Raw genomic sequence first — 26,751 nt, 5'->3', positions numbered from 1 at the left:
TACTGCCAGTGTCTGTGGTGGGGCCACTACCGGATTAGGCAGTATGACCAGGGCACTGGGTTATGAGATTTGGGAGTATGAGTATTGTGGGATGGCAAGGGAGAAAAGGAGAGGAAGAGGCTTAACACACACATGATATAAAATGTATGTGTTTATTGTAATTGAGCATTTTGTAAAAAAGACAGGCCAGAACAAAGAACCTGGCGGTGAAGTGAATGTTAAAATACTTCACAAGTGGCTACATATTGTAACTTACATAGTAACATTTAACTGAATCACTTCGGCCTCTTTGAAACTGAGTAGCTTAGAATTTGGAGAGCTTTCTCTTTTTTCTTGTGGGAAAGGCTATGTGCTCCGTAGTAGGAAAAATTACTGTTCTGTGTCACCCACTCTGCATTGTGCTATTGAGGTGGAACAGGTTTGTCTGACTATTCTGAGTGCTGGCACTAACAATTTGTAGTAATTGTAATAGCAGAACGATGTTCTCTGTCTTATGGTTTATATTCTTTGCTGACTAAATCAGAAAAATAATTTACCACCCCCAACATTGCTGTATTCAGGCTATAGCTGTATTTTTTAATTTAAAAATTTAGGAATTTTGTCTCTTTTACTCAATCTGAGAATAATTCTGGTAAAATTCCAGTCATGCTGATTTTTTGAAGACAGTTTTCCTTCAGTGTCTTTAGGGATTCCTCAAAAAACAAACAAAACAAACAACAACAAAAAGAGGAGGAATGGGGGGAAAAACTCACCTGGTTGGAACTTGGCTTCCAAAGGTAAATGTAGCTTTAGGGACAGTAAGCATCCTTTTACTGAAGCATTTGGGAAAGATGACAGAATTTGGGACTCTCAAGCTGAAAACTGCTGTTTTTAGAAAAGCAGGAAGCAGTTTCTTGCTAAGGCACATTGTGACTATATCGGAATGCCAGCCAGTAACACAGTTTGCCATTCAAATAATGTGTATTTTGGTTATCTAGAAAGTTTATCTGTTAGGAAGGAAAAACAATTCAGGAGAAACAGAGCAAATAAGTTTCTAAGGAAGACCTACAGTGCTAAAAGTACAGTACAGGATGGCGGCAGTCTTGGGGGGGATGGGAGAGAGAGAGGAAAAAAAAAATTAGGAAAGGAAACCAAATGTAGAAGTAGTAATTGAAGTAAGTTGTGATGTTTTTGGTTGTGATTTTGGCTTTGAATAGAAGGAAAAAGGCATTAAGTATCTAATCTGTGACAAGATTTAAAATCTGTGATATCTCTGGTTGGAAGCTTCAGTGGCAATCAGGAAATTAGATTTGTATTTTCTTTTAGGTCAGAGATTTAAACTCTGAACTGTTTTAAGAGGAGTTTTTGAACCTTGAATATTTTAACTGCAAGCATTTCATCTCCTGAAGTAATTTTTCTTAAATATAGATATAATGAATTTTTTTAATATTTTCAAAATGTAAGTTCCCATAGCTAATGCCTTCCCCAAATCCTTTTGCCTGCAGATAAGTCCCTTTTGGTGTGCTTGTAACTGAAAGGTTATCTGGAAATCTGTAACATAAAGTTGAAGGTAGGAGTGAGGAGTGTCATCAGTATCCTAGACTGAATGAACTACATCAGAATTAATACAGAAATAACAAGAAGTTAAAGCATGTACGGTTCTAGTTATGATCACTAAAAAATATTAACTTCCATAGAGATTCTCCAGTCTACAGTTTTCAATCTGTATTGAATTATTTTCATGTTTTAACGAACTTATTTACAATAACTAGCTTGTGAGGCATTAGAGTGACACAGGAAACCAGCATCTGCAGTGTTACTGCACTGATGACTCCCTTTTGAATAACTACAGTTAGCTGGTGTAGCCCAGAGAGACCTCTCTGTGCAAAAAATGCTGCTTACAACTCTGTCCTATTGTCTGAATTAGATGTTTCTTGTATCCTTGTTTATGTATACACAGATACATAATTTTCATCAGTCTCTTTGCTTCTAGACCACTTGAAGATCCATTTGTAATTTTTTGTTTTTAAGATCAAATATAATTTTAATATGATTATGAGAACCTTAAAGTGGATAGCTTACACTACTTGTGTAAATTCTGAGCTCGATGGTCTCAAGTGGGTACATTTAGCAGCTTTAAAAAAATAAATAAGGGAAAGACCTTTTAAGGAAGTAAGTGCTGTGTTGCCTAAATGTGTGGTTTTTTTGTTGTCATGTTATTTCCTTCTGTAGCTTCTGACTGATATGTGGAAACTGAACGATGAATTAACAAGCTATTCTGGGTAAAATGGACAAATCCAGGGACAAATTTGTTTGACTGCTATTGCAAAAAATTTGGAGTATCTTTCAGTCAGTAGAAAAATAAATGTAGAGGGTCGAGCAGAAGTGTTGCATGCAAGAAGTTTCATAAATAACTTATGTTATCTTTCAAGATGCGTGGAGGAATTCTTTGTTTGAAAAATTGAATGTCCTACACTTCCTATAAAGGAGATAGCATGTATTGGACAAGAAGTAACTTTTATTTTTCTGTGGCTTTTCTTTAAATGTTGGTAACTTGTCTGACACTTGATTTCCTTGCCTGGTGCATGGAAAGTGGCTTAGATTAGTTCAGTACAAAGAAGTTCACTCAGAATGTCTAATTCAGGAAATGACCTGCTCTAAAAGGATAAACTTCTTAAATTGTCACTAATACAAATCCTTTATGTGCTGTGAGAACTTGCATGCTTTTATGTTCATAGGTTAATTAGTTTGTATTGAGAGTAAATAGTGATTTATTCCCCCCCCCATTTTGTTGCTAAATTTAGAACATTTTACAAAAGAAGCAAATTAAGCTAGTTCACTTGCTGTAACACCAAATATAGTTCAAAATTAGAGAACTTCAGAGCAATGAGATAAAATATGAGCATATCATCTACTATGCTATGTAGGTTTCAGTAATATTCTTTAAGAAAAGATGTTAGGCTATACTTTAAAATCCTGTTCTTTTTTAAGGTAGTTTAAACAAATTTTTGCCAACAGTATAAAAGGCACTGGCTGTTCTATGTCTAGTTTTTTTCTAAAAATGATAATACAGTTACAGGTTGGTAGATTAGGCTTGTAGCTTTTCTGTGTCTTGTGTAGGTTTTCTGTGCTTGTGCAAGTGTGTTGTTTGTATTTTGGAAAATACAACTTTATATTTAGCTCAAAAGGAGCAATAAGGCAATAGTGCAACTTCACTGAATCAGCTGGGGATTACCCTGCATATACAGGAAATGGATCCTAGAGTGTTATATATCTGGTTTGTGTCCAGAAGAGGTAGATGACATGAGATGAGCTTTTCCAAATTTGAAATGTTTCCATTATTTTTGTTACGTTTGGTTTAAGAAGCCAGCAAGGTGTCGGCTACTATTTCTGCTCAATTTTTCACTAGTATTACAGCAGATTGTTATGTCAGCCCTGTGTTACCTCAATCAGGCGGAGTAAAGTGGATTGGGATAAGCTTTTACAGGTGTGTATTCTTTCTTCCACAAGGGAAGCACTGTCCACTCCCTTCTGTTTGTGCATATGTCAGAAGGAAGAAGCTTGCAGGCTAGTCTGTGCTAAGTGTGATCTTTGTTCCCTGTGCTACACTTGCTGTGCCCAGCCCTGTGGAACTGTTGAAAGGAAGAAAGAAGCATGAATAAGAGAGGCAACAGTCTAATACTTAGTTCCCTCCAATTCTCTGGGAGTTGTTGTAGTAAATAGCTGTTATGGTAAAGGGAAAACAGATTGGCCTTGGGAAGGTCTCATAAAGTGGATCCCATTGTAATGAAGGTAAGAGTACAGGAACAGTGTGAGTACAAATAGGAAGTGTTGTACCAAAGTTCCAGTAACTATCTGATCTAAGTTTAACAGGGAAAAAACCCCAAATCCTAACTCTGGAAAAAAAAGAACTGATGCAACTTCCCAATACCTTTGCTTAGCATTTTGAACTGTCTTTGTCTTAAAGAAGCATAAATGGGGTAATGGAATTTATAACTGACTCGCAAGGTCATGTAGGGACACGCTGTCAGATTTGGGAACAGAACCTGATTGTGTGGACTTCAGTGCTATTCACAAGGGTTCCCTATGGCACCCCACCCCTCTCCAAGTCGCCTCTGTTACGCTATAACACAGCAAGAAGTGCGTATCCACAGAAACACGGAGACAGGGTCCACAGAGGCAGCACAATGAATCCCTTGGGAAAATATGCACCTGAAACCATCACTGAACTCATTAGCAGCAATTACTTTTTAAGAATTTTATGTATCTCCTCTCATAAGAACCTTGAGGTTCTAATTTTTAGCTTTGCTAACTTCTGGAGTTATATAATGCTCACAGTACTGTTTGTCTGTGTGTTGGTGGGTCTTGGCAGAGGCACTGGAAGATGCCGCTCTATTTCTCATTAGTGAAAGCAGTCTGTGTTTGACATTTCTGATGACTGAAATCTTGCTTATCTACAGAATAGTGGGGTGGCATCTGTGTGGACAAAGTGTCAGTTCTGGTATAGCAAGGCATCCTTGAGGGCTAAGAGGGTATCTTGCTCTCTTTGGTTCCTGCATTCAGTTCTTATGTAGTGACTTGGAGTCAAAAGAGGCATAGTGTGGTTTTTATTTGTTGTTGCATGGTAGGAAATTACTTGTGGGCTGTCAGTTACTCAGTGTCCAGGCTTGTTCATAATTACCCTAGCATTCTTGCTCTCTTTAGTATTTGTGTTACCTGGAGCAGTCTTCCTCTGATGTTATTCCTTCCACCCCATCCTGAATCTAAGCACTGGTGACAGAAGGGGTGGGCTTGGTCACAGGGATCTATCCCTTCCCTCCACCTCTAAGTAAAGGGAAGTAACTGCTGAATTTGTAATAGTAGATACTGTGTTTCAGTGTGGTTCCTCCCTTTTCCTGACCTTGCTGGTGAGGCAGCTGCCACAGAGGCTTCGTGTCTCCTGGGGGTTGCAGAAATAGCCCTTTGCAGCTTTGCACAGAGCTCTCGAGGGCCAAGACCAGGGTGCTGCAGAGAACAGGTCACCATGTGCTCCTGAACTGAGCAAGATGGTATCTCCAGGTGCCTTTCCTCATGCGCCTTTAGCCTGTCAGCATGTCCTTCTGACAGCACTGGAGGTGCTCAATCAAGTGTTTCGTGGGCTTAGGGCCAGGTATTCAGATAGAAGGTAGAGCATTTCTAACAGGTGGGCTCTTTGAGGAATCAATTTATTGTATAGCAGATGAAAGCAGAACTCTAAACTCCTCTTCTTGGTATTAGAGGGAATGTGTTATTTTCCTTGGGTTAATTAATAGGAGTGTAGGTGCCACCTTTCCTTGAGACTATGCAAATAGTGTTGCTCATTACTTAGGCAAGCCCTAAAGCCTAAGCCATGCTTTGCAGAGCATATATTTGTTACTATGATGCTGATATTTTAGAAGAAAAGGAGGGATGGGGAACTCTGCATGAGAGTTTCAGCTTGGAGTGAAATATGTATTTTCAGGTACAACTTGTAAAAATCAGCAATCTGTATTAAGGTGAGATGAAACTGGTAGGTAACCTGCTGGCTAAGCTGACAAAGCAAGTTAGTTTAACTCTGAAAAAGATTGACTGCTTACCAGGAGACTTTATTTTTAATAATATTCTTGTTGAAGATTCCAGATCAAATATGTTTAGTAGGTGCTGGGTTTGGGAAACTGAAAAAGTATCTGAAAATCAAAGCTTCTCCTGTATTGGGCCTCTCCTATGATGAAATCTCTTCATAACCTCCACAGGTGATGTGTGCCATACTGTATCTTCCAGCATCTCAGAATATTCTAAAAGAACAGTAAAGGTTGTCTCTTGTGCGATGAAATACATCTTTCTTATGTTCCTAATATTTCTTATGTTAAGATAGCAGATATATCTGTGATAGTGTCATCCCTCCTTTTCTTCTTCCTCTCCTCTTTGAAGAGCCCAAAGTAATAAATTCTGTGTATTCTTTATATGGCAACAGTTAAGGTGCAAGCACTCTGCTCCATGTGTGAGGAAGCTCGGATACTGCAGTGCTGTAGAGTGAAAGAACTCATGGGGAAGAGATTCTGCATCACTATCCTAATTTTATTGTAACGTCCAAGACAAATAGGAGTAAAATGTAGTACTGTTCCTACTTTTGTAAAGAAAGCAGGAAGGCCTCTTGGAACTCGTGCAGAGGAGTCTTGCTAAAACAAATGTTGGTTTGACATCCTTAGAGTTGAGTGTAATGTTTTTACTGGGTGGTCTTAAAACTATAAATAGTTTGAGAAAAAACATTGTTTGTTTACCACTTGAAGCATAACAATCCTTGGAAAAGAACTGAAGTGTAGGCTCTGCTGGCTATTTTCACAGGAGTGTTTCACATGATTATACTTTTTCTAAGCTATGCTTTATCAGGCAAGCATGGAGTTTTTTGTTGGCTTTTTTTTCCCCAGCTAATCTTTCACCAGATGCGTATCTACTTTCATTCTCTGATCTTCTTGTTGTACTTTGCGATCAGCGAGTCCACCAACCAGTATTTGTCCTGCGGCGATCGTTGTCAGCTGAGCATCTTATTTGACTTTATTGTAGCAGGTGTGCTACAAGTTAATACTTGAGTTGTGGTCCCTATGCAATGATTGTGTGTTTTCTGGAGCCTGTGATAAGAAAACGTCTGCATAGAACAAAGAGACAAGAGAAGAACAAGGTGTCCAGGCAGGTGCATCAGATTAATGCATGAACATCTAAGTAGCTGCAGAATGCCATGCCATGGCTTGTCTTTTCACATTCATATACCTGGTAATGTTAGTTGCTCTTATGTCACTAAATGTTACTAGTGACATTTCTCTCTTTCCATGAGCTTCTCTAAGTCTGTGATCTCAATGTGAATTTGCTGATTTCCCTCTCACAGCTCAAGTCTCCTCTCTGCTTGCTGAGATTGCTTGTTAGACCTGTTGACTCATTTACTCTTCTACTGCTGCCAAATACTGTGGACTTTCAGTTCTGCTGCCATTGACGCAAGAGTGCTCTCATCACAGCTTCTGCCTTTGAAACTCTCACCTGCTTTCTCTCTACATTGTTTACTTTCAGTCTCATTTCAGATCTCCTCTGAAAACCTATTGTCCCCTGCCTATTTCTTTTAATTAATCTTTCTATTATTTAGCTGCATATTTTACTGCCTTGCAGCTTAAATTATGCAGCTGTTTCTCGTGATGCCTTTTAGACAAACAGCTTCTTACTAGCATGGGTTTGAATAACTTGAAACCTGCTGCTACTGAAGACATTTATATACATTTCTTTTTTAGATTATCTTTATTGGCACAGAGTTGAGACTAAAGCCTTGGCTCTATAGTGGTCTGTAACTACCGAAGAAAGCCAGGATGAGCAGGATACAGAGGAAATGGAAGGCAGCTGCTAAGACGTGATGTGGAATGGGACTGACATGATTCTCCCTAGTAGTAAAACTCTTAGGAGGCCTCTGATAGATGCAGCCAGGCCTTTCCTTTGTAAAAAATTTGTCTTGTTTGGGAAGCTGGTCCTTCTGTTGCTCTGAGACCAAGGAGTGGAAGGGGCTTAATAAAACTTCTCTACTTGAAGGTCTTTGGTTCTCTTAACAGTGAGGGAAAGTGAATGTGTCAGGAGGAATGGTGTTCTCTTAACATACATGTTAAGACACAGGTATGCATTAACGAAGTAGAGCTGGACCCAATCCTGGAAGGTTTTTATAAAATATGATTATAGCCTCCAGGGTTCCCACTGAGAAACCTCATGGCAGGTGGCCTGGATGATGTTTTAGTCAAGATCCAAAGAGTATCAGACTAACAAGTAGAGAAAGATGGATCAGTACATTTAACATTGGCAAGATCTTTGGAGACCTGGCTGGGGATTGTTCGGCTTTTGATTTGCTGGCTGACTTGCAGGATTTCTAAATCCTTGGGAGGAGCTATTGTTTCTATGATTCAAAGTCCTGGCTTTAGCTGCCTTAGATAAAATGTGCGTCTGGTTTGGAAGTGCTTGGATCTACAAGGGCTCTCTTCAAATACCGTGGGTGTGTTTCCTGCTGTGACATACCATATGTTCTCCCAGCACTGAAATGATCTGGTTGCTGCAGTAGTCCTGAAATTTGTCTTAATTGGCTACAGGTCTTGAATCTAATTTCTAAGGTGTCTTTAGCTTTGGATGTTAGAGAAAATTGTTGTCGCCATAGACGTAATTGAAGCTTGAACTCATACAACACTGCTCACTGTGGAACAAGTCTTGTATCACTTCAGTAGTGGGTGTGTCATTTCTAGATATGCATTTCATTCCTCTTTAGCAGTTTGTCCTTTAACTAGTGGAGAAGGATAACAACCAGTGGAAAACTTATTAGCATACATTCCCTCTTTGAAAACCTACTGTCCAGGAACAAGAACTGTAAAATCAGCCCCTCTCAGTACTTTGCAGTGAATGAATATTGACTGTTCGGAGACCGGGGGAGATATTTTTGTAATTATGAGAGAAGCTTGTTTACTGGTTATAGAAACCAAGTATGCAGGGATATTCTACCTGTTCGTTTTCTACTTCTCTGCTGAGGGGAGAAATGTTGCTGGTTTTGGTCCTGAATGGGGGATGTGTGGGGGATTTGAGTGTGTGCCTTGGTCATGGAAGAGGCTTAAGAGTAGATAAAGCATTATCTTTGTTGAATCACTTTCTACCTTCCTGACAGAAAATGGAAATGGTTTGAAGGATGATTGGAAAGCAATTTGGAGGTTCCTGAGAAACTCTCAGGTTTCTGATAGGAGTGAAAGCACAGGAGGATTGGGGGGGTGAGAGTGTGTAAACCCTCCTTCACTGTGTTCAGCCACTCTCTTGCTACCTCTGGTGCTGAGAAGAACATTAAAAGCAAATAGTTTTACTGTTTATTTCCTACCTACAGCAGAGAACTGGAGAGGTACCTTTAGTTTTTTTCCCAGATTGCTGTAAGGGGTTACTGCAGCAGCAGTGTGAGTGGGGGAGTATGAACTGGAACAGGTACTTACTGGCTGAATAACATCCCACGATGCCTGGGGGAATGAACGTGGGGAATACTGTGAGTCATACTTGTCAGTCTCATAAAGCAGGAGGCTTTTTAAAATTGGCCTTGGAGGGGAAGAGGTGTTTAATGGAGCAGTTGTGAAGGAGTTATGCAAATGGAGAGCATAAATAATGAGCAAAGACACTCACTTAAGCTTCTTGCCTCCTCAGAAAATTACTAAATGCAAACAACTACTGTGAAAGTTAAGAAAAATGCACCATCATTAAGTAGAATGGGTGCAAAATGTGGCCATCCTTGATGATAAGAAAATTAATCTTTTATGACTAGCAAAATTAATTTCTGTAGTTGTTGAACTGGAAACATATTTGCTGTTGGTTTGTTTGGGTTTTTTGCTTTCCAAATTCCCTTGAAAAACAACAAGGCAGGAAGGTGAAAAGCAGTATCCTAACTTAAGAGCTGGTTAGGAAGGGAGGTAGTAAAAAGACCCATCTCCAGTTTTGCTTTGAATATATCTTCAGTGTTTAAGTTGGGTTTGTATAAAAAGTTTTTCCATTTCTATCCCCCTGTTCATGCAGGAGTTAATTTACATGTAAATACTGTAGTCTTTGGTAAAACTGAGAGCATGGCTTGTTTTTTTTTTTTTTTTTTTTCTTTTTTTTTTACTGACACAGCCACTTTTTACTGTTTTAAATTAAAGAGTTTTCAACAGAGCTTATGAAATGTAATTGTTCCAGTCCTGGGCTTCCTTGCAGATGCTCACATTGTAGTAGGAATCTTATCTCTGGTAGCTAAGCCTTGCCAGCACACTTAATGGGCTTAAAATTTGCTTGGACTGTTACTTCTGCCTCTTGCAGTGTACAGAGGCCATCCCAAGCTTTGAAGCAGTTGGATATGACAGATACATTGTCCCACATGCTGCTACACAATTGTAGGTGTCCTCCCTTGGCCTCCCCTGTGTTTTAACCCAGCTTCCTTCTGGGTGTGCAGATGCAGAGGCATTGTGGGCATGAGTGGGTACACAACTGTGGCTGATGTGTTCCTCTTGTGGAAGGACTGTTTCTCCCAACACAGTTCCTCTGTGGCTGTAATAAGACCACTCATCTGTCAAGCTGATTACAGGCGAGGTAGCAAGGTGTCCTGGTGGCTCTATGACAAGTGCTGAAATGGAATAGTTCAGGTGTTTTACTACTGGAGGGGGAGACAGGGAGTGATGTGGATGTGACTATTCTTGTGCATCTGGTTGCATGGAAGTGCAAGCTCTGCTGTCATCTCTATGACTCTTCGCACTTCCTGCTTTTGCCTAAATCTACATTGTACATGAGGGGGATGCAGTCTTTAAAATCATGGGAAAAGGCATCATAAAAATACCAGTGGAACTTCAACACTGATTAGAAAACTTTGCTGTAATTGTCTGGCAGAAGCATTGCAGCTGTATTTCTAGGAAAAGTCACTCACTCGAAGTACTGCTGTGCTAACACCACAGCAATTGTCTCACCAGGGACTTTGTTCAGAAAACCAAAACAAAGCAATTCCCTCACTCATGAACTTGGTCTCCTATTGAAGAACTTTCTTGCTTTCTTCTGTTGATTTCTGTAAGTTAGGTTTTACCTGTTGCTGGATGTGGAAATAACCAGAACTAAATAATTTTAAAATACTGTGATGTTATAGTAATCTGCTCTTCTGTTCATTTTATTTTGATGGGGGGAAAGAAGCAATGAAATATTATTGACTACCATCCCTACTCTTTCTTCTTCTTTTCTCCATTCTCCTGATCTGTATGTTCTCTTGTGTGTGGTTTTTAGAGAAGCTAATTTCCTACTTTTTGCGATTGAAATAACTCAGTGTTCAAAGAAGCTTCTGCATATAAGGTTTTGAAATGTTGTTGCTAACCATAGGATCAAATTTTAACATAATAAAAAGTAATTATTCAAAACCAAGCTGAATGTAGTGTGCTTACAGCCACTATCAGATAAAAATCATAGTCAGGTCCAGGAGCGTGTAAAAGTCTGAGCAATGCTGGCAGCTGTTTATGGGATCAAATAGAAACAGAAACTATGTTGATTTTCTCCACTTACATGCAAGTTCTTGTAAAAACAATCACTCCTTGTATTGCAGTGCATTGCTTTGTTACCATGAGATCACTGTATAGCCTGTGTGCTATGCGAGAGTATGTCTTGTGCTGGCAAACAAGCTACTACAAAACTGTGGGGATCCACTTCTTTCTGATCTTAAGTACATTGCACCAGTGTTGTGAGATGTGTGATGGTTTCCTGCTGGAGTGAGCATATTCATCTTTGAGACACTAAATAGTCAGCTGTGTGGTGGTACGAAGTATGAGAAGAGAATTTGACCCTATAATGGCCGTTGTTTTCTTCTTTGTTTTAAGAATACTGTGATGTTTGGGAACTGCCTGAACTGTAAAATCTGGGCAGCAGCTGTGTGTCGAAAGTGACTTTCTCAAACGTGAGAACTCTCCCTGAATTAGGAACACTTGCAGTCCAGACATTTGCTGAATGTTAGAAGGCCTGTGTAACTCTTGGCTCTGCATTTTAGTGTCTTGAGATTCTTTTGGAGCTGGACAGGCCTGCTAATGACATTCTATGCTCTCTTTCCCCACTCGCCTCCCTGCTTTGTTGTGCTGGTCCTGTCATGTCTCTGACATCTCCATGTGGAGAAACCTGTTGCAGTGCAGAGAGTAGCTTTGAGCTTGCTTACTTTTGGACAACTGCTTTTGTGGATGCTGAGGTTCAGCATGTGGCTGTTTTGCACACAGCAGTTGAGGTTACCCTGTTGTCTGCGTTCAGAGTACTGTTGACAGAGATTCATGAAATACCAGGTTGGAAGGAGATCTTAAGGACCATCTCCTCCAACCTTTCTTAGGAAAAGCATCATCTGGGCAAGATGGCCTAGCACTTCCCTAAGGAGATAATTCCAATGACTGACTGGTTGCGCTCATTGGGAAAAATTTTCCTATTGTGTCTAATCAGAATCTCCCCAGAAATAATTTGTAAAAAGGGAGTCTCCATCCTCTTTGTGGCCACCCTTTAAATACTAAAACATCTGCAGTGTAACCTGTGATACCCAGGACATGCTGAGATATCACTGTAATTTGATCATTTATGCTAAATCTTGTTGTCTTAACCTTGCTTGCTTGGTGCTGTCTGATATGATTTCAGGCCTGTCTAGAGGGTAGGGAGGACAAGGGTGAGGATCTGAAAAGAAAAAGGTAATCTTGGAAACCTGCCTATGAAAGGTTATTGAATTTTATCATGTTGATATAGATTTGTTTCAGAATTCTGGGCTTAGACCTTCAGTTTGATTTGTCAAAACAGAAATAAACAACTTATATGTGAGCACTCATGAGTCTTTGAGAGTAAACTGAAGAGGTAAATAAAATCCATGGGTATCAACTATGTTATGTTGATAACCATTGTTATCATTGTTATCAACAATTTCATTGTTATGAACATAACGAAATTAAACTTTTTTGCACAGTATGAGCTGAAAAGCTTTGCTCCAAAGCAGGTTACTCTGAGCTGCCTTGATTCAGCGGTTTGTATGACGTGAAAATCTGCCCAGTTCCAATTTTTCTCTCCACTTAGAGAAACTCAAGTTTGGTTCTGTATTGCTGCCACTATATTACAAGGAGGATATTAAGGTAACTAATAAATGCTAAAAGGACTCCTTCCTACTCCCACTGAAAAAGAAGTGAAAAATAAGTCTGACATATTAGGGAGCATGTCTTGCTAGATGAGCTAAAATTTGTGTGTGGTGCTGTCACTTAAGAAAGTAAACAGAAAGCCATTTTAATTTCAAGCCCCATTACAAACAGAAAACAAAAGATCAATATTTGAGAGACAGCGTATAAAGAAACAAATAGGGAGTTAGAGAACTTACATTCTGTTATCTGTTGTCTAGCGTGCCAAAATAATCATACGCTCCAAAGCCTTGGGTGGCTTTCTTAGTGTTGAAGGAGGAAGGCTGCTATGGATGTGCCAAGGTTTTCTTTTTCTATCTGACAGTCTGAGGGTGGCATTAGAACCATAGATGCACAGAATTGTTTCGGTTGGAGAAGACTTTTAAGGTCATCAAGTCCAGCCCTTACCCCGGCAGTGCCAAGTCTACCACTAAACCACGTCCCTGAGTGCCTCATCTAACACATTCCTTAAATACCTCCAGGGATGGTGACTCCACTGCTTTGGAGCTTTGGCTGGTACCTCTGATGTCAGAGCCTGCTTTTTGTCAGCTCTGAAGAAATTTGTGTTTGATGTCATAAGGCATATTGTCATTACTTTACAGTAAGAAGGTTTCTGTCCTGAAGCTTGTATTGTCTAAATCATGTAAAACAGAGCAAGTAAGACTTGGACCAAATTTCTTATGCTTACTGCATCTACAGTCTTGAAGCCTTAGTCGTTGTGTGTGCAGGGATTGTGTGAAAGTGGCACATGGACATGTCTGTTCGTGTCATTTGAGTTCAGTGTGGCATGCCGTTATGATTGTATGCACAGACTAAAACAACAGGCAGTAACAGCGTATTGTGCCAACATACATGTTTATTGTGACATCTTTGATTTGGCAGAAGAACTGAAAACTGTGTTTTCAACAATATATATGTAAAATTTTTTTGTTTTTAATAAGGGGAGTGGTTTAGTCCAAAGCCAACATGAACACTGTTTGCTGCGTTGGGTGGAAAATGCTCCTAACAGAGCAGCTGGCGTGTACCTTCCCAGGCTCCATCTGTCAGAGTCTGCATTGGTTTGGAAATTGCATTCCTGTTGGATAGATTTGTTTCTTCCTATACTATTTGCATCCTGGATTAAAATGGAATTCCTAAGTTGATTTTTTTTTTTAATGCTATTTATTGTTTAAAGCACATATATTTATGTGTGTGTGTATATATACACGTATGTATGTGTATATATATGATATATACATGTCACTTAAACTATCCTTGGGAATAAACTTCTCTCCTTAATGAAGGAGCTTTTCTCCCTCTACCTTCCCCAGAAGAGATAATGATTAAAAAATTGAGACTCTTCTGTTTACAGTTACTCAACAGAATGAAAAGCAACTTTCAAGTAAAAGAAAATCTGTGAGGACACAGTGAGATTGACTAAATGGGTCTCGGCCCATAGAAATGCTAATTTGCTATCAGGGCTATTCAGGACTGGTCAGGGGAATATTATTGATGGAAATGAAGGATTTGCTTCTAGCTGATTGTCTGGCATGTACAGGATTTGGGGGAAGGGCCTGTCTGAAACAGAGTTTGCGAATTAGAGGCAGTGCTGGTTACACTGCCCTGTGTGTTTGTTGAACTATAATAATTCAGTATGTGTCTTGACCTTGAGATAAAGAAGCTGACTAGTCAATGATTTTTGTCAAGATAGTGTTTCTGAAAAGAAGCAGGCTGAAATCTTGCTTGTGGGCTGCGGTGTAGTAATGGTGGTGATCACCTCATCTTCTGGTGCCTTGAATGAATGCCAGCTTTATTGCGCACAGTCTTTACCTGGGGAGAAGAGATTTCAAGTTCTACCAGTTCTTCTGCGTTTTGTATAGCTGAGTTACAGCATCTTATCTTGGAGAAACTCAACAGATATGGTATTATTTCGTTCCAATGGGGTTTTTTTGTTGTGGATGCTGGAAGGAAATTTACTTGAGGTTTAGATGCTAACCTGGCTGTGTTTATTGAGGATTTCTGCCTTAGTAGATGGGAAGAATTACTGTTTACTGAATGAACTTGAAAGAATTTAGTCATCCTAATTTTAATTTTGGGGTTACTGTAGTGAGAGGGATCTTTTGGTTTGGAACTGCTCTGAATGGTTAGGCATCCTTCCATGCCTCGCTGTCTTTAAATTCCTTCATGCTTCTGCAGCAATCTGTTATTTAAGTGGTTGAGAGGTTTGATATTTCTATTTGACACTACTTAACATTATGTGTAGAGAGGTGTGTTGAATAGTCTGTTCTATTTCTTGTTTTCACTGTCAGTGAGGGATTGACTGCCAACCCCCTGGAGAGGAGGCCTTGGACAGGAGGTGGACATGTTCAGTGACTGCAATATGTTGCTATTAATAGTTTGCAAGCTATTGGATAATTAAAATCTTGAACTTTCACTCACACAAATTCAGGATTGGTAGAAAAGTACAACAAAATGACAAGTTATGGCAAAAATCACTGCAGTAAAACACTGGAACATTTTGCTACTGCACATATTGTAGTACTGATCTTTGTGATGTAGAATTTTAGTAGCGATTTGCCAGTGATCTGGAACGTGTGGCTTTTTAACTTTAGTTCCCTTTCATATGGAGGCTTGGTTGGTCCTGTCATTTTATCAGGCTGTACTTGGACTAAGTCCCTTCCTGTTCTTTGTCCCCGCATAAATGCTTGCTTTTTATGTTTCCCACAGTCGTGTTTATTGATAATAATAATGATGATATGAATGGCAGAGCAGGTGGTTCCAGTAACATGAATATGGATAGTGGCTGATCTGCTTATGTTGAAACAAGACAGTAGATGAAGTGTCTGGTGGATCCTCTGAAGTCTTATCTGCGGTGCTGTGGGAGGATGTCTTTTGTCCTAGTATGGTGGGCTAAGGTTGAATTTAAACTTCTGAGCTAACTCTCCTGATGGCTTACTTCACTTTTCAGCAGGGGAATTGAGGGGCTGATCAGCGAGGAACAGTCTGTAACTTGTAGGCAGGTAAATTCCAGGCCAAATATAGCTCTGTGGAAATTGGGAAATACTCAGTGCATCGTCCCCTTAAAGTAAATATTAGCTTAATGCATTGCACAGAGAATTTCTTCAATAGGATGAGCACAATAAACCTGTTCCAGGAGACAGCTGACACATCTGATTGATGCTCTCTTTTTACCTGCATGGCATACATAGTGTAAGCAATCCCTATTTGTAAATTTTGAAGCCTTAATTTCCCTTGCCACTTTGGAATGATATATTCCTTAAGGCTGTATCTGTGATGAGAGAAATCCTGAATGCTCCCTGCTGAGCACCTGCTAGTAATAGCCACAGTCTGTTTAGATCTGCTTGGATGGCTTCCAGGTAGATAGTTGGCTTCTGAAAGTTCTTCAGAATATAGAAACTTGTGGCATTTGCTGCTGCGACTTGCCAGTGTGATTCTCTTCTTTCGTTTATGATTGATATTCTGATGTAATAACTATTGCTAGCAGCCAAAAAGTCTACTGTGGTGCAGTGTGTTTACAAAGCAGTCTAACAAGCTTTATGAACTACAAATATGGGAGAACATGTGTGCATGGACTACCCACTTGTTTCAGTACATAGTTCCTTGGTTATGTACAGTGATCTCTGGATCTACAGTTCATGATATTCAACCTAAATTAAGTTTGCCAACTGAGCTAAAAGTCTAATCTAGTGTATATGGCATATTTAAACCTTTGAAACACATTAATGCAGCTTGGATGTGGAATACTTGGTCTAAGCTGAACATACACTGTGAATAGTATAGAAATGCCCAAGCTTGTCATTAGGAGTCAGAATTAACAGATAAACCCTCAGGACTAGCTAAGAGTTATTAAAAGCCTTATCAGATCAGTGAAGCAGTGCCTTCAAACTCATAGATGCATCTGGAAGTTCCATATAATGTTACAAGCTCTTTCTTAAAGGAAGTTACCTCCTGTTTTTCGAGCAGGGAAACCACTTTCAGAAGTCCATTTTTCAGTCCACAATTCAGAAATCCATTCATTTTACCTTGGAGTGTCCCCAGCTAGTTCTCAGGGAGGTTAAAATGCTCATGTCTAGGAGTCTCCAAGCCACTACCTGAATGTACCTCTTCACCGTTCTATAGAAGTATTTCCAATTGACTTCAAAACAAGGTACTGTAGATTGTGGCTGATGTAAACCCGTAAGCTAAAAGTTTTGGCTGCATGGCTTGATTTGGATCTCTGAGCTAAAATGGCAAGACTTAAGTGAAGGAAGCAGAACTTCGAAACCTCGGCTATAGTATTTGTCTTATCAGGAAGTATACATTCTATAATGACAGAAGAGAATACTAATGAAAGTATTGATGACTTTTGCATAGTTGAATTCTGTGAATGCTGATATATGACAGAGATGGCTAAATCTCTTCATGTGGCAACTGATTGTAATAATCCTGATTTTCTCTTTAATCAGTCAATGATAGGTGGAATTCTTTTTCTAAAAAGAGAACCAAGATGTAAAACTGAACAGTTACCTTGTGTTTACTTGTGAAGCAAACACAGATGCACTGCACTGTTGGATTTGTTAAATGTGCATGAGCAAAGGCATATAAAACCGAGTGTAAAGCTGTCCCTGTAGCTTGATTGCTGAGTGTCTGAAGAGGTATACTTAACAGCTCTGTATAGCTTAGGGATTATTGGGCTGCTTTAGGGCAGTTCTCTGTTAGTAGTTCAACCTGGATGTGTTTTTCTGTTCTTGAATTTGTACAAATTCCAACAGCCGAAGAAGAAAAATGTAGAGCAACACATGCCACATATTAAGGAGACATTTTTATTTGTTTCTGCAGTGGCAGCCAGCCTTGGTGTGATCTGATGAACTACTTTCATACCTTTGTCAAATGGAATCAGTTCTTCTGGTGGGGAATTTGTCTTACAGGGAGTTTCAAGCCAGTGAATTGAACTGAAAGTTTAAAAACAGAAAACAGAGGTTGGACAACAGGAATGAGGGTATGGGCTGGTGTGTTTGCAGTAGAAAGTTTGACTTCTGAAGCTGATTTGCAGTGTGAGCTGATGAGATTTTTTGAAGGAAGCCTGTACATGTGCTGTATGAACTGGAAGGTGTTGGGAATTAGCTGAGAGAGAAAGCTGGGAGGAGAGATGGCTTGAACACTGCACAGACAATGTTGTGGGGATGTGCCTGTATGGGTGGTAGTTTGGAGAGGGGAAGAAAATGCAACTTGTAAAGATCAGCTGCAGAGTGATGGACAGGTTCCTCATTATTTGACCTTGACATGTCACTGAACTGAAGACTACGTAAATGAGCTGCTTCACTTTTTACTGTGACAGTTGCTTGGGTGCAGAATCATCTTTGACTTTACTGTAGTGTTTATGTAAACTTTTAAAGGAAGCTTTATAATTGAAGTTTGAATTTGACAAAAACACATGATATGCAGTGTGGAACTCCATGCAATTTTAACTGTCCCTTTATGTGTCTGCTTGAATTATAGGAGAGGTTTTCTTTTTTTTTTTTTTTTTTTTTTTACTCAGTATTAAATCTAGTTATGTGAAAGCATTTTCAAACAGCAATTTTGCCATAGTAACAGGACTGTTAAGGGTGAACTGAGGATACAGGTGGGAGCTTTCAGGAGGGAAACTTAAAAAGCTGTGATCTGTATTTAAAGAACATAAGAATATCCACTTTGCTACTATAGGACATTTAAACTTCGGTTTATATCAAGGACAACTGGAGAAAAAACAGTATATTTGAAACTTCCAGTACGATATCTTAAAGTAATTCTGAACCATTAGGAAAACAAGTCAGTTTGTGGTCTTTGCATCATGTTCTCTTAAAATGTGAATAGCTAACTGATGCTTATGTATTATAGCTGAAGTATCTAAGGGAATGCAAACATTTGCATTATCTTCTATATGGTTCTTAGTTTTTACTTAAAAAGGAAGGTGAAAGTAACAATTTAAGAACACTGGAACTCCCATCTTCCTTCTGTTGCTGGTCACATAGTTCTTGGCTTCTCCCTCTACCCTCCCCCCTTTGCTGTCTGTGGAGCTTTTAGCTTATATCTTGTGGATGCCAGCAGTTCCATTAAAAAATGCAAAAGACTGTATGTCAAGTTAGTTCTAATCTAAACAGTTGATCTACGAACTGAAATTGCCTGCATTATCTGCAAGGTTTGAAAATGTTTCTAAACTAGTTCTTTATGGGATGTGAAAAACATTCCACATCACAACTATTTTAATTTAATCCTCCTGCCAAACTAGTAATTTGAGCAAATAACTAAACCATTTGGTGCTTAGGCAAATGAGGACAAGGCACTTGATCAGGGAATCATTAAAGACTAAAAGAAACTTGAAGTTTTGTCATTTGACAACACTCATTAATTGAGTGCTGTGACTTTGTCACCTGTTAGTGTTTAGTCCAACAGTATATAGTTGAAACTCTGTAATAAGAAAACTGCTTGAGTAAAGGCTACAGAGCCTTTGAGTTTGTATGAAGTTACACTCATGTTGACTGCTGCTTTATTGGCTGTGTCTTGTTCAGTAAACATTTTATTTCAGATACTACTGAGGCTGCTACCTGCATTTTCACCATTGTCCATAGTGACAGAACTTCAATTATAAATTATCGGTTATTTTCTTTAGTCTGTAGTTCAGTAGGACAGCATTTTTGAGAAGTCACTGCTAGTGGTGATTTGAAGTTTAAAATGCCTCTTTGGAAAGTTGCTTTCGGAGATTTATTTCTTGTAGTAGTAGTTGTTTTGCAGTTTCTTCACTAGTAAATTTTTTTCTAGAAAAGAAACATTATTTTTACTGATGTTTTCTAGCAGCTAGAAATATCAATACTCTTTTTAGGTGAAAGGTATTTGCTCTTGCTTGGGAATACTAAAAAATGGAATTTTATGTACTATGTCCTTAGTACATGCAATAGCTGTTCTGCCTTTTGGCAACAGATTGCACTGAACTGTTCTTGCTGCTTCACACTGTAGGAAGGCATCTGTGTATGAATCCATTTGAAGGGTGGCATTAACCAAGTGTTCTAATAAGTGTTAGAACATTGCTAGGAATGTTAGTCATGAATATGAACAAAATTCCTTGATTGGGGAGGAATTCAGCCATGTTTAAAAAACTCTGTAATTAAAAGGTAGCCTAGCACAGCATGTGTTGCAGTATTTAGGTCACAATGCAACTTTTATAATGTATATGAACAGCTTGCCTTCTGGTTTTCTTCTTAAAAATGAGAGGCAGGATTTAAAAATGAATGAGTGCCTGGAAAGTGGAAAACACTGGACTAGCTTGAGTGCTAATGGAATGTCTTTATTTCCTTACTTTGTGCTTAACATTGTAACTCTTGCATACAACGTGTGTAGAGTGTTATTCAAAGAAATCAACAATAAAAAGTCTAGTTGGAAGGGGCTATTATTATGAACCTTTTCTTTTGGTTGCAAAGATAAACTGTCTATTCCACAAAAAAATAAAATTGGGTCGAAACTATGCTAGCGCTGAATTATTACATACTGCAAACTCTTCCTTGTGCAGTGCACCTCTCCTACAAATGGAAGAAAAGAGAATTCTGGACAGCTGCAGTTTGCAGGTTAGGTAACAGGTTAAGAGCTGGCCTCCACTCCAGCTCGCAAGGTGTGATACAGGGAGCACTTCACAGTGTGTTCTCTGTGTGTGTGTGTGTGTGTGTGTTTTCCTTGTGGAGATGGTGTTGGTATCTCCCATCCTGCCAGAGAGAAGGGACTTGCTTGGGCCATGCAATTCAAGTTATGTAAGCAGTTGCTGATCTTGGGCAGTAAGCTGCCCTCTGACTAGAGAGCAATGCCTCAGGACAGTTTGAGGACTTTGCCTTAACAAGGTGTGATTTCAGTGGGAAAGTGATCCTTTTCTTGTATTTTTGCCCTTCAGGAGGAAGCTTATGCTCCTTTCTGATACCTCAAAATATGTGTGCCTTCAGTCAATGACGAACTTTCTCAGCTGTCAAGGAAAGTTTATTAAGGTTTTCTGTGAGGAGGGGTAATTTCACAAATGCTCCAACATGCAGGAGGCCTCTGTCCATGCCATTCTGATGCTCTACATGCCTTCTTTTGGATTGTAGTAGCCAGCATAGCTGGCTGGTTAGCTCTGTAGATGGCATGTGTAGTAGAGGACACCCAACTGTGGGAAAATATTTTTCTGTCTCAATTGACCTGGGCTACGTGACTTTATAAGAGAAGGAAAAAGTGCATTTTAGTGCATTTTCATTGGGAATTGGAGGCTTTTTGAGATAAGTTTCTGTAGCCTGTCCAATCCTCCTTAACTCCACCAAATCACGATAGCGTTGTTTTTCCTACTAAATGAATTGTTTCTTGATATGTAATTTTATTATGGTTAAATATTTTTCAAATTCATTATCTTCTCCATATGACTGAGAATTTTTTAAATGTACATGCAGATTGAATACTTTGACTGCATATTCATATCTTTCTTGATTGGAGATCCTTCTAAATATAGGTTGTATTTTTTGTTCCTGTCCTTTGCCCCCACCCTTTTCCTGGCCTAAATCAGATGTCTTGTTCTTTTGCTTTACAGGCTCCAGATAAAAGGAAAGCGTTAGAAGAGACCAAAGCCTACACAACTCAGTCTCTAGCCAGTGTTGCTTATCAGATCAATGCACTGGCCAACAATGTATTACAACTGCTGGACATCCAAGCATCCCAGCTACGGAGGATGGAGTCCTCCATCAACCATATCTCCCAGGTAATTTTTTTTTTCAATAGAGGGCTGACAATGTTGGAGGAGGCATTATTGTGTCTCTTGTATTATTGAACTGGATAGCTTATGTTGATTTCTTTGAATTCTCTGAGTATTAAGATAGAAAATGGTAAGGCTTTTTTCTTCTAATATTTATGAAAGCCACTTTGTGATGAAGGTCATGTCCAAAATAAAATAGATCCTGTACCAAGAAATTCTGGAATTATATTTGGTTTAAAGCAGGAATTAATTTTTAAGATTCCAAGATCTGAAGCTGCAGTTGAGGGTGGGTTAGAGAGGAGGGTTCTGTTTCTGAAGTAAATCCAGTTAGAAGTGCCATATGAGTGGTGGTATTTTATTTAACATTGCAACATATGCGGTAAGTTCATTTGTTTTCATACCCTTGCAGGATGTAATTTCATGTGCTCTGTTGAGGGTCAGAGGGATTCACATGCTGCCCATTACCTGCTCAAGCCAAACCCTTCCCTGCCAAGGCAGTTGACTGAGTGAGCTGACCTAACTTGTACTGTGACTGCAGTATTGCTGGAGTTGTTGCAGTGAGAACAAGGAAATAGATGACAGGGAAGAACAGGCCTATCCCTGTCAGTGCCAGCCTGTATTCCCGTGGCTGAAGCTTCACTCTGGCTGTCTGCTTCTGGGGGGAAAGAGTTGCTGCTGCTGCTGCCTGCCTTGTACCTGATCATTTGACTGATTGTATGCTAACTCAGCCGAAAAATGTCTGCTGTGTTTAATCTGGAAGTGGCTTGTTGCATAACCAGGTGTGTGTCATATTAGTGCCAGTGAAGGCAGGGACAGGAGTCAGTTATTTCACCCTTACAGTGCTGTTTTGAAATGGGCTTGAGCGAGTTGTTAAAAGCCCAGTGTCCATTCTGTCATATGCTCTTATTGAAATTCAGTGAGATCATTGTTGTGCTTTGATAGTCCTATGTCTATCTGAGATGTTTCATAAACAAATATCAGAGCATTCAACCTAGAATGTTCTTCAGTGCAGCCAGTGAATTAAAAACCTTAGTTGTTCAACCAGTATCCTGTTAGTAGTACACCTTAGACCAAATACTTGAAAGAAAATGCTTCTCATGGTCCCTGCTGTCTGCCTCCCCATAGGCCCTGCTCACTTCTTACTGTTCTTTTAGAGTTGTGGCTTCTAAACCTCTTTCTGTGAAATGGCAGCACAGTGGTTCACTGAAACATGTCTGCAGGGAGAAGATTCCAGTGCACATGAAAGGGCCCTCCTAATAATAAACCTGTCGAAAAGGCTGTCAAGTTAATATGTGCTGAGAACTAAACAGTGTTAAAAGCTGTGTGAAGTATTTAAAAAGTACCTGCCACTGAAACAGAAAAGTAAGAGGAAATGCAATTGCTGTAGATGAGTTTCTTCTTCTGTTAAATATTCAGAGTTCTTGATATTGGGATTATGATTAACTCTAAAGAAATGACCGGATACAGGACTGTACAGACTTTCCCAAGCACTGGATGCCCCTTTATACTAAGCACATCTTTTCTTACATGTTTCAGAGCTGCAGTGTGCATGAAGCAATTATTGTTAAATTCTCACTGGCCCACTAATATGACTAACCATGGAAAAAGCCAAAAGTTTTGATACTAGCACAAAAGGTGTTAACTCTCGGTACTATTTGCTGCTTGAATTGAAGGCACTATGCTGGAAGCTGTTGAGTCACCTGATACATGAACTGTTTGCTAAAGACTGTGAACAATCAGTGCTTTGTAGAGCTTTTGAGGAGTGTTTAGCAAGGTCACTTGCTTGTAGTTTCTGTCCTGGTTGGCCTTTCCTAAAACTAATCCTTGCTTATAAATGAGCCTCTGCAGACTAATTTTGTAGAATTAAACTGGATACAGATAATGCACACATACTAGCTCAGCTATTTGCTTTGAAATGTTTCTGCTCCAATGCTTCAACTGCGTTTCTTAAATCTGCCGTGCACTTGCTGTGATAGATTGTTTTTAAATGTTTCAAGATCTCCAGAGTGTTTTTCCCTCTGCCTGTATCAATTGTGAATATTTTCATGCCACTAAAGCCTGGGGATGAACAAATTCTCAAAATGGCATTCTTTTCTAAGAAAGAACTATTGCCTAGAAACACAAATCTGAGGCATTGCCAGTCAATTACTCTATTCTGGAGTTTGCAATAAAGAGCAGCTATCTGTGAAATAAGGTACGATTTGATAGTTCTTCTTTCTAAGGAAGAAAATCCTGTGGCTCTTCTGACCTGCAGGTTGTTTCTGTTCTCATAATGTTTTTCAGTTCCCTATGCATGTTTTCCAGAATGACTCTTGGCTAAATGACTGGGTAGTTAGTCCTGATTAGTAGCCACTCAGTATTTTTTCTAGGTGTGTATCTTCACTGGAAAAAGCACTCATGAGAAGTTAGGTGATAGATTAGTGTGTTATATTCTTACTGGAGCCTAATTTTACAGGTGGAAAGTGTACCTGCTTCTGTAGCAAATAAATTACTCAGCTTTGGTTTCTTGTTGAGCACAAAATCAGAGAGGCTTCTCATGAGTAATCAGAGTGTGGTGAGGGAGTGCTGTTCTGAGCACACAGAGGCAGTGAACAGCTCCAGGAATGGCTTTCACATAGCAGCCAGAGCAACAGCAAAAGGCTGCCCATCTGTATCTGTATTTTCTGCATAGTTGTCTTTCAGCATGGTTCTGGAGTGACCTGCCATGTCACTACACCCCATATATAAAGCTATGCACATACAACTCAGTTAACCTATGAAGGTTTAAGTCCTTCATATTGACTTTGAGCATTGCCAAGCTGACTTGACCTTTCCAAGCTGCTTTAATACGGCAGAGCAGAGACTTCACTGTTCTGAAGAAAGTTTGCAAACCCTTCTAGTGTAAGGGATCCTACTCATCCTGTTAGGTGAGATTTGGGGGAGAAAGATAGTAAGTGTATACTTTGGACCAGTGTAAGAATCAAGACTTCACTAAAGGTGTTAAGTTCAGCAAATGTGATACCAACCTACAGGAATGACTGGAAGGAGAATTCAGGGAACTACAAACCTGTCAGCCTGACCTCGGTGCCAGGGAAGGTCATGGAACAGATCTTCTTGAGTGCCCTCATGTGGCATGTGCAACCAGGGGATCAGGCCCAGCCAGCTTGGGTTTGTGAAAGGCAGGTCCTGCTTGACCAACCTGATCTCCTTCTGTGACAAGGGGACTTGCTCAGTTACATGAAGAAAAGGTTGTGAATGTGTCTGCCTGGACCTTAGTAAAGCCTTTGACACAGTTTCCCACAGGATTCTCCTGGAGAAATTGGCTGCTCATGGCTTGGCCAGAGGTGCTCTTTGCTGGGTAGAAAACTGGATGGATGGCCAAGCCCAGAGAGTGTTGGTGAATGGAGATACATCCATCTGGCAGTTGGTCACCTGTGGTGTTCCCTGGGGCTCAGTGTTGTGGCCAGTTCTGTGTAATATCTTTAACAGTGATCTGAACAAGGAGCCCAAGGGCACCCTCAGTCAGTTTGCAGATACATCATGTTGGGTGGGAGGGTTGATCTGTTGGAGGGCAGGAAGGCTCTGCAGAAGAATCTGGACAGACTGGATCCATGGGCCAAGGCCAGTGGTACAAAGTTCAACCAGGTGAAGTTCTGGATCCTGCACTTGGGTCACAAAAACCACATGCAGCACTACAGGCTCGGAGAAGTGTCTGGAAAGCTGCTTGGCAAAAAAGGACCACGGGGTACTGGTAGTGACTGAACATTAGCCAGCAGTGTTCTCGGAGGGCCAAGAAGGCCAGTGGCACCCTGGTTTATATCAGGAATAGTGTGGCCAGCAGGACTAGGGGAGTGATCATCTCCCCTGTACTGGGCACTGTTTCATGATTGTACTCCCCTCTTCCTCTCCTGCTCTTGGACATGAGAGCTGACATATACTTTAAGATAAATTTTTTGCTGCTTCATTTCCACAAAGTTCAAGAGAATGCAGATGGGACAGCCAAATTCGTCAGAGGAGAGAGGCTGACAGGGACATCCTTGTTTATTTTGTCAAAAGTGAAAAATGTATCAGATCAGGGCTCACATTTATGTCAGAGCAGCAGCAGTACTGAGTGTAGCAGCTATTCTTTCCTTTTTTTTTTTTTTTCTACATAAACAGTTTTTAAATAGCTCAGTATTTAAATCCAAGAATGAAGAAAGCAATAGACTCCTTTCACCAGGGAAACACTGCCTCCCTTACACATTCAGTGTTAAAATTTTCTTCTGCATCTGAAGCTCTCCTGTAATGCAAAATAGGGCCTATTGAAAAACAATATGTTCTGAAAGCATAAGTCAGCAAAAAAAAATGGAGAGACACATGTGCATCTTTTGTTACCATTAAAAGTTAGAAGCTTTTAGAACTAAAAAAAAGTATAAAATGCTGAATTAGTTCAGAAGAATCTTGCCCATTACCACCCATGTCTAATTAATTGCACACATAATTCAAGTGCTGAGTGCAAGCAGAAAGCCAAATGTTTCTGTTTCTGTTGTGTGACTGCCTAACTAAAGTCAGGGCAATGGTGCAGGTATGCAGATGTCTTCTTGTAGGCCTTCTGAAACTTACAGCTGCAGTCTGTGTTGAACCATACATAGACACCACCCCCAAATACTAAGGCCTTTTCCATTGGGTGAGCAACCAGTCAGGAGTGATGCGGATTAGGTTTCAGAGAAGCTCTACCGAAGATATTCTGGGGATTGGAGTGAGCTCCTAAGTAGTAGAAAGTTGGTGTCTGATGGCAGGGAAGAGGAGCACAAGAGCTGTTAGACTCTCAGCAGGTCTCTGATGCTTGAAGAGGCATAAGGCAATGCATGTACAGTAAGGATTGTTGATGTTTGAGATTGTGGGAAATAGCTTTCCTAGTGTGCATGTACTTTGGATTATGTGATACTGCATTTACGGATTGTGGTGTATGATCACAACACAGTTTAACTTCATGTTTGAAAGCTAAGAAGTAGAAAGAGGATAGAAAAAGTAACAAGTCATGTGCTAATGAATGTGGGTGGTCATGCCTAGGAACAAGCAATTATGTGAAGTACTTTAGTACACTTATAGATGGGAGCAAAAGACCTTTCCAGATCCTCTTAGTGGTGACTGTGCTTCCAAAGTACAGCTGTCCAGGTACTTTTACCCTGAAGTTGCCTCTTTAAAAAGAAGAGAATGTTTAAAACCCTCACCTTTGTCTCTCACCTGAAGAACATATGGGCTGGATGAAAGAACTGTTAAATGAAAAGAAAATGAACCAGAACTAGCAAATGGTTGATTGCTGCTAACAAACAGGGTCAGTACTGCAGCCCACACTGTTCAGAACATTCTTTGGAGACCATTCAGAACATAAAGCATGTTCTCGACAAATCT

The 26,751-nt window shown here is 39.8% G+C and overlaps 1 protein-coding gene across 8 annotated transcripts in view; it reads left to right on the top strand.

Annotated features, from left to right (window-relative positions):
- The window catches only part of ABI1 (abl interactor 1), a 77,217-nt gene that overhangs the window by 2,417 nt on the left and 48,049 nt on the right, over positions 1-26,751 (top strand). For all 8 annotated transcript variants that reach the window (XM_050331232.1, XM_050331206.1, XM_050331198.1 and 5 more), the window contains exon 2: positions 21,217-21,384. In XM_050331232.1, coding sequence (XP_050187189.1) covers positions 21,217-21,384 — 168 coding nt within the window. The remainder of the gene's footprint in view (positions 1-21,216; positions 21,385-26,751) is intronic.

The sequence above is a fragment of the Myiozetetes cayanensis genome, unplaced genomic scaffold (assembly GCF_022539395.1).
Source record: "Myiozetetes cayanensis isolate MyiCay16 unplaced genomic scaffold, myiCay2020 scf1, whole genome shotgun sequence".
Lineage (NCBI taxonomy): Eukaryota > Metazoa > Chordata > Aves > Passeriformes > Tyrannidae > Myiozetetes > Myiozetetes cayanensis.
Note: the sequence above shows the minus strand (reverse complement) of the source record. Positions and strands in the feature narration are given on the sequence as shown.